General features: G+C 43.0%; 2 protein-coding genes across 6 annotated transcripts in view; one reads left to right on the top strand and one right to left on the bottom strand.

The window, feature by feature from the left end:
* Positions 1-1,894, top strand: part of sh2d3a (SH2 domain containing 3A) — a 20,744-nt gene extending 18,850 nt beyond the window's left edge. For all 4 annotated transcript variants that reach the window (XM_076287648.1, XM_076287638.1, XM_076287658.1 and 1 more), the window contains one exon: positions 14-1,894. In XM_076287648.1, coding sequence (XP_076143763.1) covers positions 14-195 — 182 coding nt within the window. In that variant the 3' untranslated portion in view covers positions 196-1,894. The remainder of the gene's footprint in view (positions 1-13) is intronic.
* Positions 1,895-2,179: 285 nt separating this feature from the next.
* trip10b (thyroid hormone receptor interactor 10b) overlaps positions 2,180-12,500 on the bottom strand; it is a 26,686-nt gene continuing 16,365 nt past the window's right edge. Inside the window, exons 8-16 of one of the 2 annotated variants that reach the window (XM_076287680.1) lie at positions 12,101-12,178; positions 11,688-11,756; positions 10,710-10,871; positions 8,927-8,950; positions 7,629-7,738; positions 7,197-7,329; positions 6,871-6,938; positions 6,363-6,499; positions 2,180-5,631 (exon numbers count right to left, since the gene is read on the bottom strand). In XM_076287680.1, the coding sequence (XP_076143795.1) occupies positions 5,489-5,631; positions 6,363-6,499; positions 6,871-6,938; positions 7,197-7,329; positions 7,629-7,738; positions 8,927-8,950; positions 10,710-10,871; positions 11,688-11,756; positions 12,101-12,178 (924 nt within the window). In that variant the 3' untranslated portion in view covers positions 2,180-5,488. The remainder of the gene's footprint in view (positions 5,632-6,362; positions 6,500-6,870; positions 6,939-7,196; positions 7,330-7,628; positions 7,739-8,926; positions 8,951-10,709; positions 10,872-11,687; positions 11,757-12,100; positions 12,179-12,500) is intronic. The other variant, XM_076287689.1, reaches the window with a different exon arrangement.

Below are 12,500 nucleotides of genomic sequence, written 5' to 3'. Positions count from 1 at the left end.
CATTTTATTGCAGCCGGCTGGGAACCAATCCCGGAGCTCCTGGAGGCATTCCGGACGGAGTTTGCGCTGCGCCTGTTCTGGGGTCAGGCGGGAGCCGAGGCTGAGCGCCAGCAGCGCTACGAGAAGTTCGACAAGATCCTCACCGTCCTCTCTAGCAAGCTGGAACCACTCGAGGGGCCCACCGACACCCTGTGAACTTTGACCCTTTTTAAAAAAAAAACCTTTTACACTGTGACCTTGACCTTCATACTCCTGGCTGGTGTGGACGTTCCTTTGTCTAAATAACTTAAAGGGTTGGGCTGGAGAAAGTTTGTTGATATTTGAGCTCAACAGCCAAACAAATAGACATGTCCCTTCAACAGAATGTGATTTGGCTTAGAACTGCTTGGTATATTTAAAGTTTTTTTTTTGTTTTTGTTTGTTTGAACCATCAAAAATGACGTGGAAACAGAATGTGAATACACTGTTTTGATGTGATGTCATAAAGGCCTTTGTTCCATGTTGCCCAGACATCCACTGAAGGACGCATGGTCAGGTTGGATTTTATGCTCATAGACTCAGGCAGAAGTCTTATGTCACAATCATGCTCTTAGATCCAACACTCTTAGATGCAACATCACAAGAGGGGAATTTCACTCCCATAACAAAACTGGCAAGGCAATTAATCACTAAATTACACTAAAGTGTAATCTAAATAGAAATCTGAAACAATATAATTCTTTTTGAATTAGAATGCAATTCTAATAAACTGTAAGGACAACACAAAAATGAAAACATGTTACTGCGGGAACCCATATTTGTTTTCCGAGCTGACCTTATGAACACACTTTTGTTTTTTTGGAAGTTGGGATTTCTTCAAGCCGGGTCTTCTGAGTTTACGGTCGTCATAAACGCAGCCTTAAGTGGCAGTAAGGAGGTTACCTCTTGACTAGTGTGTAAAAGGTCAGAACTGCTGACAGTATATGGGGAGTTTAAATTACATTCAGGCATTTCAAGAAGCACCACTCAAAATTGTGGGAGGTGGGTGACCAATTTGCAGAGGCAAATACATGGTAGGAACCAATACATGGTAGGACTTTTACTACTGTTAGGAGTTTTCCAGCTCTGCAAATTTGTTTCACCCTGCCACCATTTTTGTAGTTCTTCCCTGCGCACTTTGTTTCCTTCATCCCTTCCTTGTCTCTGGGCGGCTTGGGGTGTCTTGTCTGCTTGACACCCACCTGTGCAAGACACTGTCACGGTTTCAACACCCTTGTTAAAGACCCTATTAGCCAAGCATACCTATCTCCTGCCGTACTCGAGGCCACCTCAGAACTGGGGGGTAATTCCAAGTGCGTGGTTTAGTAGCAAGCCTGGGTAAGTTCGCAACGGGTAAAATCCATTTTAGAAGACTGGTCTTTTTTTTCCCCCGAGCTAATTGTTGCAGCAGACGACGCCACACGAACGGAACGTTTCAGTTACACGCCTGGTGTAGCTTCCCTGTAAGGGGTAATCCTCCTAATAGAAGAGCTGTGTGGCTTCATTCTCCTAACAAAACAATGCCGTAGGGCTCTTGTTGTAGGAGGTTTACCACTTACTTTGAGTCAACTTACCCAGGTTTGTAGAAACCACGTACTTTGAATACCCCTCTGGAATTTGTGAATATAAAGAAACACCATTGTGTGTCAGTGTGGGCATGGAGTATTCAGTGTACAGTATGTGTCTTTATCTTTCAGTAGGGTGTGTGATGATGCACTCTGACTGACTGGATGGGTTTGGCCACATGCATGCTTTTTGGGGTAATGTTTTAGTGTGAAATGTAAAAAATGTGTTTACATCTATTTTGGTGTATTTGTGTGTGTGTGTGTATTTCTGTGTGTGAGTAAGAGAGTGAGAACTAAAGTGTGTACAAAGATGTGTGTTTATTTGTGTGTGTGTGTGAGAGAGAGAGAGTGTGTGTGCAAGTGTGTGTGTATGAGAGAGAAAGATATGAGAGTGTGGGGAGAGGTGCAGTACATTTCACAATCCCTCTGTCATTAGTATTGTTTATGATTTACTGTGAAACTTCATGTCAAGGTTTCATCACTGGAGGGTTTCAAAATAAAAGCTTGTTGTACAGAACATAATCATCACACTCATTAACTATGACATCAACTAATCTATGACATACACGCACATGCACACGCTAACGCACACACGATTAAACATTAGACATTTTATTTACCATGACAGTTTATATGTTACATAAAAAACAAGGGGAAATGACAGCATCCATTTTGGCTGTAGACCCACTATGTACATTACAGTAGTGTTTCTAAGGCACAGTGACACCTCTAACAGGGAGCAACACCCCCCCTCTGGCTCAAAGACCATCAGCGCAAAAAACACAGAAGAAGACAAACACTACAGAGGAAGAAACATAAATCACATAAACACACACACACAAATTTACCTCATATTGAGTTAAAAGCAAAAAAAAAAGAATCTAACACACCAGAATTAAAAAATGGAATACGGAAAAAAGGCATTAAACCATGAAACAAAATGATCCTAAACCCAAAGGTCCCTTTCCCACACAGAAGTACGAAGGACAGTTTATACTAGCTATATTACTATACGAGATATCGTAGCTTCTGGAAGATATTCTGAGTGGAATGCACCCTATGTCTAGCAAGATATATATTACAAATTTGATAAATACTATATGCAATATGCCATTTACACACACTGCACAGCAACTCTTTACAGGGCAAGTATGGATTATAAACATTCACACACTCATTCTCACAAACTCAGACACACACATCTTAAGATGGAGAAAAATTACATTAAAAATGTACTTGGTGCACACACACACACACGGAATGGACATAATGGAGATATGACATTTAAAAAAAATTTAATCCCTCTAATAAGAAGCGATCAGTTACACAGTATCAGACTGAGCAGATAAAGTTACTTTAAAGTTCAAAGAATTATCATTTAACTAGAGCACAGCCGGATATACCTTTCGATACAAGATCTCCTATAATGACTTTCAATGAAAGCTAACAGAAGAGGTGTCGACTATTTCAACATATGTAGTACTAAAGAGATAGTACTAAAGAGTGTTTAAAAAAGATTATTGTGAAACTGTTTAAAGGTATTTTTGTTCAAAGTATTTGTATGAGATGATGGATCACTGGCAGTCACAATGGGCATACTATGAGGTAAACCCAGGCCATTCCTCAGCTTGTAGGGATCTGTAATATCTGTATTAGATGAGTATACCAACAGATTTAGATGCACTAAACACAAAATATTACATTTTCATTTACTTACAAAAAAAGGTAGCGGTTAATGCCAGTCAAGCATAGGCCACTGCATATGATGCTATTTAATGTCCATAAGTGCCGAAATGATTGTCTTTATGATTAAGCATTAGCAATATAGCATGAGTGAGAGTGGGGTTGCTAATGGATATTCCCACCGGTGTTGTTCGGCCGTAGCCAAGTTGCTTTCGTGCCGGCTCTTTTCGATACAGTCCAGTTGGTCTGCGCTGATGGAGACGCACCTGGATGAAGATGTATTCTCCTCCCGCTTGACTGTCTGTTTCTCCTCGTCATCTGACATTTCATATATTAACTCAAAAGTTATTTTGGGGAAATCAATCTTTATTTTTTCTCCAATTGCCAATGCTAGTTGCTTTTTTAAATTATGTAACTTAATTATTTTGATTGAATGGTTATGGCTACATTATGTAAACCGTTATGTTGAAATGTCCAGGCATATTCCAACTCATGGAACGTCTCTCTGCCAATGTCATTATCCAATTCATTAACATATCAAGCCATAAATCTGAATCTGACTCACTGACAGTGATAAGTTCACAGATGTCCATGGTAATTAATGTTAGTTAAAGAATGTAGACTATTATAAACAAATATATGGTTCATGCATTTTTAGTTGATTAACGTTTAGAATGGAGCAGTAACCCTAATGGGGTACTCAACCAAAAAGCTGAGTTGAGTAATAATAAATTAGATTTCTACAGCGCTTTTCAAGGTATCAAAGGTTGCTTTACTCATAGGGAGAACTGCAATGTCCGCAACTGAAGCACTCCATTCGTGGAGTGTAAATTAGGTTTAGAAGATAGGTGTAATTTTTACGAAAGTACGTGCCACTATCTTGTCTGGTGTAGCCAGATCCATTGATTATTTGTGTTAGCTAATTGTGGCAGCAGATGTTCCGCGAACGGAACACTTCAGTTACTTTCTCAGTGTAGCCTCCCAGGTAGACGATAGGCCTTGTAGAACTTGTAGGTACTAAAGGTTCTTAAAGAAGCTCAAAGAGGGGGTATTGCAAATTGTGGAGATGGGCTTGAGTTCTGAAGAGTTTAGGCAGCAACACTGAATGCTTGGTCCCTATAATGATGTCAAGATGAATCGTGTAAGCTGTTAGATTTAAAATGGTGCTCACTGGCGAATACACAGTCTGATGTTTATGTATTTGGCTAGTTGGCTAGTTTCTCGAAGTGAACCTAATGGAAACTGGAATTGGAGAGATTGTGGAAAGTCTTGTGACTTATCTGAGGTGCGTGAGGAGATGATCTGAATTACAATATTTGGAAGAGTGAGAAGAATGCTGCTTTCCACACAACTCGGAAGTCGGAAATCAGACTTCAATTTTGACTTCAAAGTTGGGGTAGATCGACTTGCCCCGAGTTCAGAAGTAAGAACTCTGACATCGTGTGGCATTCCATTGTACTTTTTTTCCAGAGGGAGGTTGGAATTTTACAACCTCAGTTTGTTTGGAATGAAGGTCCAAATATAGGTACCATCTAGGTCTTTTGGTAGGCTACTGGAGTTCAGTAGTATCCATAAACTGTGCATGCAGTTTTGCACTGTAGTTGCACAGTGCAGAAGGAAAAGTTAATTTTAAAGCTAATGGCAGGTATACAACTTGTTGTCAGGTACAAGAGAGTTTCGTACAGTGAAGTAGCATATCTGGAATATCTTAAGCCATGTTATCAGCCAACTGTCACTTAACTTGAGGTAAGCAGTATGAATGAATGCTTAACTTGAGGAAAGCAGTATGATTTCATTTTAGGCATGTTAGCACAATATTAAGTGTATTTCAATGGCCAGAAGCTGGATGGATTCCATGTTACAGGACTGATTTAGTTCCGTTTCAGGATCTTTTCGAGACCCCAATTGTTTATTAATGAAAATGTTATGCATAAGTCATGGTAGGTCTATAGTGTTTTTTTTTTTGTCCATCCAAAGTAAAAGTGATTTTTCTTGAGGGAAATGTTAAAATACTAATCCTTGCTAGCCCAGTGTCTGAAATCTAAAATCCTAATATGACATTTGAGGAGGGAGATGTTAGCACTAGCATGCATGCTAATCTGGCAGTCCTACAGAGCCCCTCTGAACAAACAAAGGGTGAGCCACGACGCAAGCATTAGCATTAGCATTAGCATTAGCCAGGAAGCTGTGTGGCCCGTCCCCTGGACTCCCTCCTCCCCTCCTCAGTTCATATTGATGTAGGACGCGGGCACGTAGCCTTCGTCTCCGTTGGAGCGCCTCACGCGCATCCAGCCGTCGCCCTGGTCCGACTCCATCACACTGAGCTGCTCGCCCTCTTGCATGCAGATGGTGCCGTCGCTGGTGCCTGTGGTGCCGGTTGGGGGTATTACATACAAGTTAAGAACAAAATTATTCATACCCCCTGGAAAATATTGATTTAATGTTGATTTTCTCTTGACCAATATGTTTGTTCTGACTGAAAATGACACTGCCACATGCCAAAAGGTTGTAAGACAATGTGGTAGAAACATGGAATCAAAAAATACGTTTTTCTTTGTATCTTTTTTAACATTTCAACTCATAAATCATATATTACATAACATTGCGTATTTAATTCATGAAGATTTAACTACAAGAAATGTCTACGAATGACACAAAAAACAAGTAATAAATAGTGTTAAGAATTACAGTCATGAGGGAGTGAATTAAGGGAAAGTAATGCCTTAGTTTCTTTAAGTAATGAGCAATTTGTTAGACTACTTGTACTTTTTTTTGAGTAACGACTCCAACATTAGTCATGTTCATGTCCATGACTGTGTTTTTGTGTGCATAATCAGGTTTGTGTCTTTGTCAGTGTCAGTCTATCTATACATCTGCTTGTGTGTGTGCGTGTGCGCGTGTGTGTGTGTGTGAGAGCGAGTGTGAGGGAGTGAGAGAGAGTGTGAGTGAGAGAGAGAGAGTGAGTATGAATGTGTGAGTGTGAATGTGTGAGTGTGAGTGTAGTGTCATGTGTGAGTGTGAGTGTAGTGCCAATGTGTAAGTGTGAGTGAGTGAGTGTGTGTGTGAGTGAGTGAGTGTGTATAAGCTTCTGCTCACCGTCAAAGTGGTACAGGGCAAAGCACTGGCCCAAGGGCACCTCAGGCTCGTCGTCATCAAACTCCTCATAGAAACCGTCCTCGTACACCCCAGGGTCTTGCAGAGTGGGGCCAGCAATGACAATACTACCAGCGGAACTGAGGAGTGTAACGCCACACACACACACACACACACACACACACACACACACACACACACACACACACACACACACACACACACACACACACACACACACACACACACACACACACACACACACACACACACACACACACACACACACACACACACACACGCACACATGGAAACAGATGTTGCAATTCATGGATAAATATACACTCAGAGACACAAAAAGATGAACTCATGTGATGTGAGATGAACTCATACTGATGTGTATCCAAGGGTAAACAACACAAACACACACACAGACACACACACAGACACATAAACACAGATACACAGACACACACACACACCCTAAACACACACACAGATGGAGAGCTACCTGTTCAAGTTGTTGTTGATCTGGGAGTTGATGTTGTCCAACACTCCACCTGCCTCATTCAGCCAGGTCTATGGAACAAAGTTCACATTAGTGACTGTAGCGTGTGTGTGTGTGTGTGTGTGTCTGTGTGGTTGTGTGTCTGACTGTGTGTGTGTGTCTGTGTGTGTGTGTGTGGTTGTGTGTCTGTCTGTGTGTGTGAGTGTGTGTGTGTGTATGAGTGTGAGTGTGTGTGTGTGTATGAGTGTGAGTGTGAGTGTGAGTGTGTGTGTGTGTGTGTGTGTGTGTGTGTGTCTGTGTGTGTGAGTGTGAGTGTGAGTGTGTGATACCTCATATTTGGCCAGTTCTCCCTTCAGCCTGCCCACGTTTTGGGCCGTCTGATGAATCTGGGGCTCCAGGCTGGAGGGGTCGCCCAGCGCAGAGTTCTTCTCATACACACCCCGCATCTTCTCCAGGGCCTCACTACGAGAGAGAGACAGAGAGAGAGAGAGAGACAGAGACAGAGAGAGAGAGAGAGAGAGAGAGAGAGAGATGCTTTGGCAATACAAATTGTATTTTTTGTCATGCCAATAAAGCTCAATTGAATTGAAAGAATGATGGGGGGGGGGCCTATTTGACATCGGTGGTCAAATTGTACTTTCTGACTAGGAAGTAGAGTAGGGAGGAGGGAGTGATTAATCTTTAATTGGCAAAGTTATGCCAAACCGCAGCCATGGCGACTGTTGACGAGGGTGCTTGCATGTAACTGTGGCGATGCCCACCTCTGGTCCATCTCCTTCTGGAGGTCTTTGGCGATGTCGTCCACCTTCTGCTGCAGGCGCTTCTTCCTCTGCTCTGGGGGCAGGTGAGAGAAGTCCTCGGCTGCAGGGGGCTGTATGAGCATACACACACATTTAACACATAATACACATACACCTGCACTTAATACATAACACACACACACACACACACACCTGCACTTAATACATTACAAACACACACACACACATTTAACAATTACCGGTAATACACACACACACACACTCACTTAACATACGTAATTCACACACACATAACTCACCTCCCTAACCCCATACACAGGCACATACACTTAAATACACATACACACACACACACACGTTTCATGATGCAATTCTGTATTACAGGACTAAGTACTCACCTGCACACGCAATGGTATAAACACAAATGGAACACAAAAACCACACACACACAGGTGGACAATGCAGCTTCAGAGAGAATCTCTAGATCAGCTCATTAAGGGCATCACCTGCCTTAAGTGCACAGGCAGAACGAATACATGATGGGACTTTCTCTTTCTGAAGCCAGATGGTCCATCTATGCAATCTATGTGGAAACCACAACAGACCACGAGAAACCACGAGACCAAACCACCCGAATGCCTTTGTAAGTAATGCCAGCGGATCGCTAGGCTCCTGAAGCCCTCTTTTAGTCACAGCCCTTCATTCTCCCTGTGATGAGATCCCGCCTCGTGTCGTTCACTCCCAACAATGCTGCTTGCTTACTGGTTACCAAGGCTGTCAATCAGACTACACCCACCACCCCCCACCCCAACCCACCAATGGGTCGCCAGAAGTGCTAAGAGGGACAGCAGCATGCAGCATGTTAGCCAGGAGTGAAGACTCTGAGGTGTGTAACTAAGCAACAGAGTACAGTTCACTTACACACAGTGGATGAAGGTGTCAATCGAGAGTTAGAATGCGGAGAGTGCATTCTAAAATGGAATTCTAAAAATTTGAACACACCAGTGACCACAGTTTTTATTCCCCCTTTTTTTTTTGATTGGCTAGATAGAAACCTTTTTTCCAAAATAAAAGCCCTAGTTCAGAGGAAAGCACAGTGGGTAGGTACTGTGTGTGTGTGTGTGTGTGTGTGTGTGTGTGTGTGTGTGTGTGTGTGTGTGTGTGTTTTGTATGCATGGATGTGTGTTTGTGTGTGTGTGAGTGTATGTGTGAGTTTGTATATGTATGTATGTGTTTGTGTGTGTGAATGTGTGTGTGAGAGATGTGTATGTTTGTGTGTTGTATGTGTGTTACTGTACCGTCGACTTGTCTTCTCTAGAGTTCTAAGGAGGCAAGAGGAAAGAAACACACATCCATCTGGTAAATTTTGTGTGTGTGTGTGTGTGTGTGTGTGTGTGAGAGAGAGTGTGTCTGACAGGGAGAAGGTGAAACACACATCCACCTGGTAAGTTTCCTTGTGGTGTGTGTGTCTGAAAGAGAGAGGGTGATAGAGAGCAAGATGAGAGAGATGTTTTGCCATTTCACATTTTATTCCCCCTTTTCGTCATGTGAATGCTTTGGCAAAAAAACAAAAAAACATTGTCATGTGAAGCAATGAGAGAGAGAGAGAGATAGGAATAAGTAAGGAATAGCTTCATACAGAAATCCAGTGACCTAATTGACTTGACCTACAGTGAGTTGTAATTTGAAAGAGAGAGAGGGAGAGAAAGAGAGAGAGAGAGAGAGAGAGAGAGAGAGAGAGAGAGAGAGAGAGAGAGAGAGAGACATAAGATGCAGAAAGAGAGCGATTGATGGTGGTGGTGGTGGTGGTGTTGAGAGAAGTATATCTCCCTCTACAATTTCCTTTTTGTACAATTTTAATCTCGCTATATCGACTGCAACATTTAACCACCCCACCCTACAAACAAAACCTTTGATTGAACAAAACCTCTCGAGCCATGTAACTGCGTAGACATAGGACAGCCAAGCCATTCAGTGAGATGGAAATATAACGCGTTGCATTATAACAAATATTACCACTCACAAACAAAACATGACTCATTGATTGGTGGAGATTCTGAAAGCATGCCAACTCTCAACCAATCAGCTGGCGCCCAGAAGCTCTCAACCAATCAGCTGGTGCCCAGAAGCTCTCAACCAATCAGCTGGTGCCCAGAAGCTCTTTTCTGCCAATGGGACTCTGACCTTTGACCTACGTGGCTCACCGTCCAGTGAAAGGCAAAGCGAGAGGTCCTCCCCGATTTGATTGGGCGACGCAGGGACTTCAGGCAGTAGGACAGGGGGGCGTGGCTAAATTTGGACAGAACCTGTCCGTTGGGGAGGGAGTGGGCGGGGCAAGGAGGAATGTGAGGAACGGGTGGGAGCTGAAGGAGAGAGGGAAGGACAGATGACGGGAAAGAAAGGAAAGAAAGGAAAGAAAGGTGAAGGGGGAAAGATTATAAAGACAGTAGACGGACTGAAGAGAAAGAAAACTGATAGGAAAGAAAAGCATTTCAGGGAAAGCACTTTATTCTGTGCAGGCAACCACCCACACAGTTGATCTTCTCTCTCTTTCTCTTTAAACCTCAAACAAATGCATGCACACACACACATGTGCACACACATGTGCACACATGCACCCCCTCCCCTCCCCACCCTACACTTTCAGGTTGTGTACGTGTCCAGACAGATTTGGGTAACTGTGGGGTCTTGTTGAAGAAGGTGTGCAGGAATGTGTGTAGGAATGTGTGTCTATCAGACAAAGGCACATAGGACAATCACACATACACACACACACACACACACACACACACACACACACACACACACACACACACACACACACACACACACACACACACACACACACACACACACACACACACACACACACACACACACACACACACACACACACACACACACACACACACACACACACACACACACAAACATGCTTGTAACGAGGGTATATTTGTCTATTATCTGGCCTTTACCGTTTGTATGAAGGTTAAGGAGCTGGATGTGTCTGTGAATGTGAATGTGCAAATGATTGATGTGTTTGTGTGTGTGTGTGTGTGTGTGTGTGTGTGTGTGTGTTACCTTGTGCTTCCTCTTGTTGAAGAAGTCCTTGATGCGGACTTTGGGCATGTTGAGCGTGTTCTCTGAGCTGGCGGGCTTGATGGCCTGGCTGTAGTCCTCAAACTCCACTTCAGCAGGAGGCACCAGACCTGTCTTGTGCTGCTCGATGAACACCTGCGAGTCCTGACAAGCCCCCACCCACAACACACATGTAGTAGCGCACGCACGCACACGCACGCACGCACGCACGCACGCACGCACGCACACAAGTATGCATACACACACACACACAAGTATGCATGCACACACACATGTAGTACACACACACAAACACAAGTATGCATGCATGCACGCACACACATGCACACAAGTATGCATGCACACACACATGTAGTAGCGCACGCACACACACACACGCACGCACGCACGCACAAGTATGCATACACACACACACACAAGTATGCATGCACACACACATGTAGTACACACACACAAACACAAGTATGCATGCATGCACGCACACACACGCACACAAGTATGCATGCACACACACATGTAGTACACACACACAAATACAAGTATGCACGCACGCACGCACGCACGCGCGCACACACACACACACACACACGTATGTTATATTTTATACAGCTCTATGAAGACCTGTGAATCCTGACAAAAGGCCATTAACACCAAGAATGATAACGATAACTATAAACAAATATTGTTCTCGTTGATATGAATGATGACGTTCACTCATAAACTATAACGATAACGACATGAAGAACGATATCGTTGGGGATCACTTTCAGAGCGATTTTGAGAATGTTAAAAAGCTAATAGCCAATCAGAACCCATCGAATTTTAACCGTCACATTCATTAACAGAAGGAGAGACTTTGTTTATCGTTATGGTTATAGCTATCGTTATCGTTCTTGGTCCCCAGAACACGTTCCTCTCTCCGTGTGTGTGTGTGAGTGTGTGTGTAAGTAAGTGTTGTACCTGCTTCTCATTGGTCCTGCTGCTGGCCATGTTGATGCCATCGAGACATTTGGTGATGATTGGCATAACCTGGAGATATGAAAAACATGCTGAGCACCTCATTTACTTTTATATATATATATGGATGGATATATATGAATGTGTATATATATATAAATAAATATAAATATAAATAATTACGACACAGTGAAGAGACAGACAGGAAGCAAGTGGGAGAGAGAGAGAGATGGGGTGGGATCGGGAAATGACATGGTGCAAACAATAAAGCTACTTAAAACACTGATGGATTTAACAACCAAGGCATGTCTAGTTCAATTGGCGTGTGCGTGTGTGTGCGTGTGTGTGCGTGCGTGTGTGTGTGTATATATATTTCGGCTGTCCTGTGTGTGTGTGTGTGTTTATTTTTGACTCACCTGTTTCTCAGTGTCCGCAAAGTGAGCATAGGCCTCCGATAGCTTTCTGATGCGCCTCTCGTCCAGGTCTTGCAGATTCTGCACACACACGCAAACACACACAATAACATGCATGCACAAACATACACATCATATTACACACATTATGTAAGATCGGTGACCTAAGCTATGTATGTATGATCAGTGACCTAAGCTATGCATGTAAGATCAGTAACCTAAGCTATGTATGTAAGTTTGTAGCATTGATTATCTGGCATTTTGGGACGTGTCCATAAACTGACTGAAAAGAAAATCTAAACAGCTGTGGAAATCCTGCTCCATATCAGTTGTGATAGGCAGTCTTTTGATCCCATGAGGGAAATTTGGTCTCTGCATTTATCAGTTGTGATAGGCAGTCTTA

The sequence above is a fragment of the Alosa pseudoharengus genome, unplaced genomic scaffold (assembly GCF_046254945.1).
Source record: "Alosa pseudoharengus isolate Yale_2024_CS ecotype anadromous, Long Island Sound unplaced genomic scaffold, YU_APseudo_1.1 YU_APseudo_1.1_scf_1, whole genome shotgun sequence".
Taxonomy (NCBI): Eukaryota; Metazoa; Chordata; class Actinopteri; order Clupeiformes; family Clupeidae; genus Alosa; species Alosa pseudoharengus.
The sequence above is the reverse complement of the archived record's forward strand: the minus strand, read 5'-3'. Positions and strand labels throughout refer to the sequence as shown.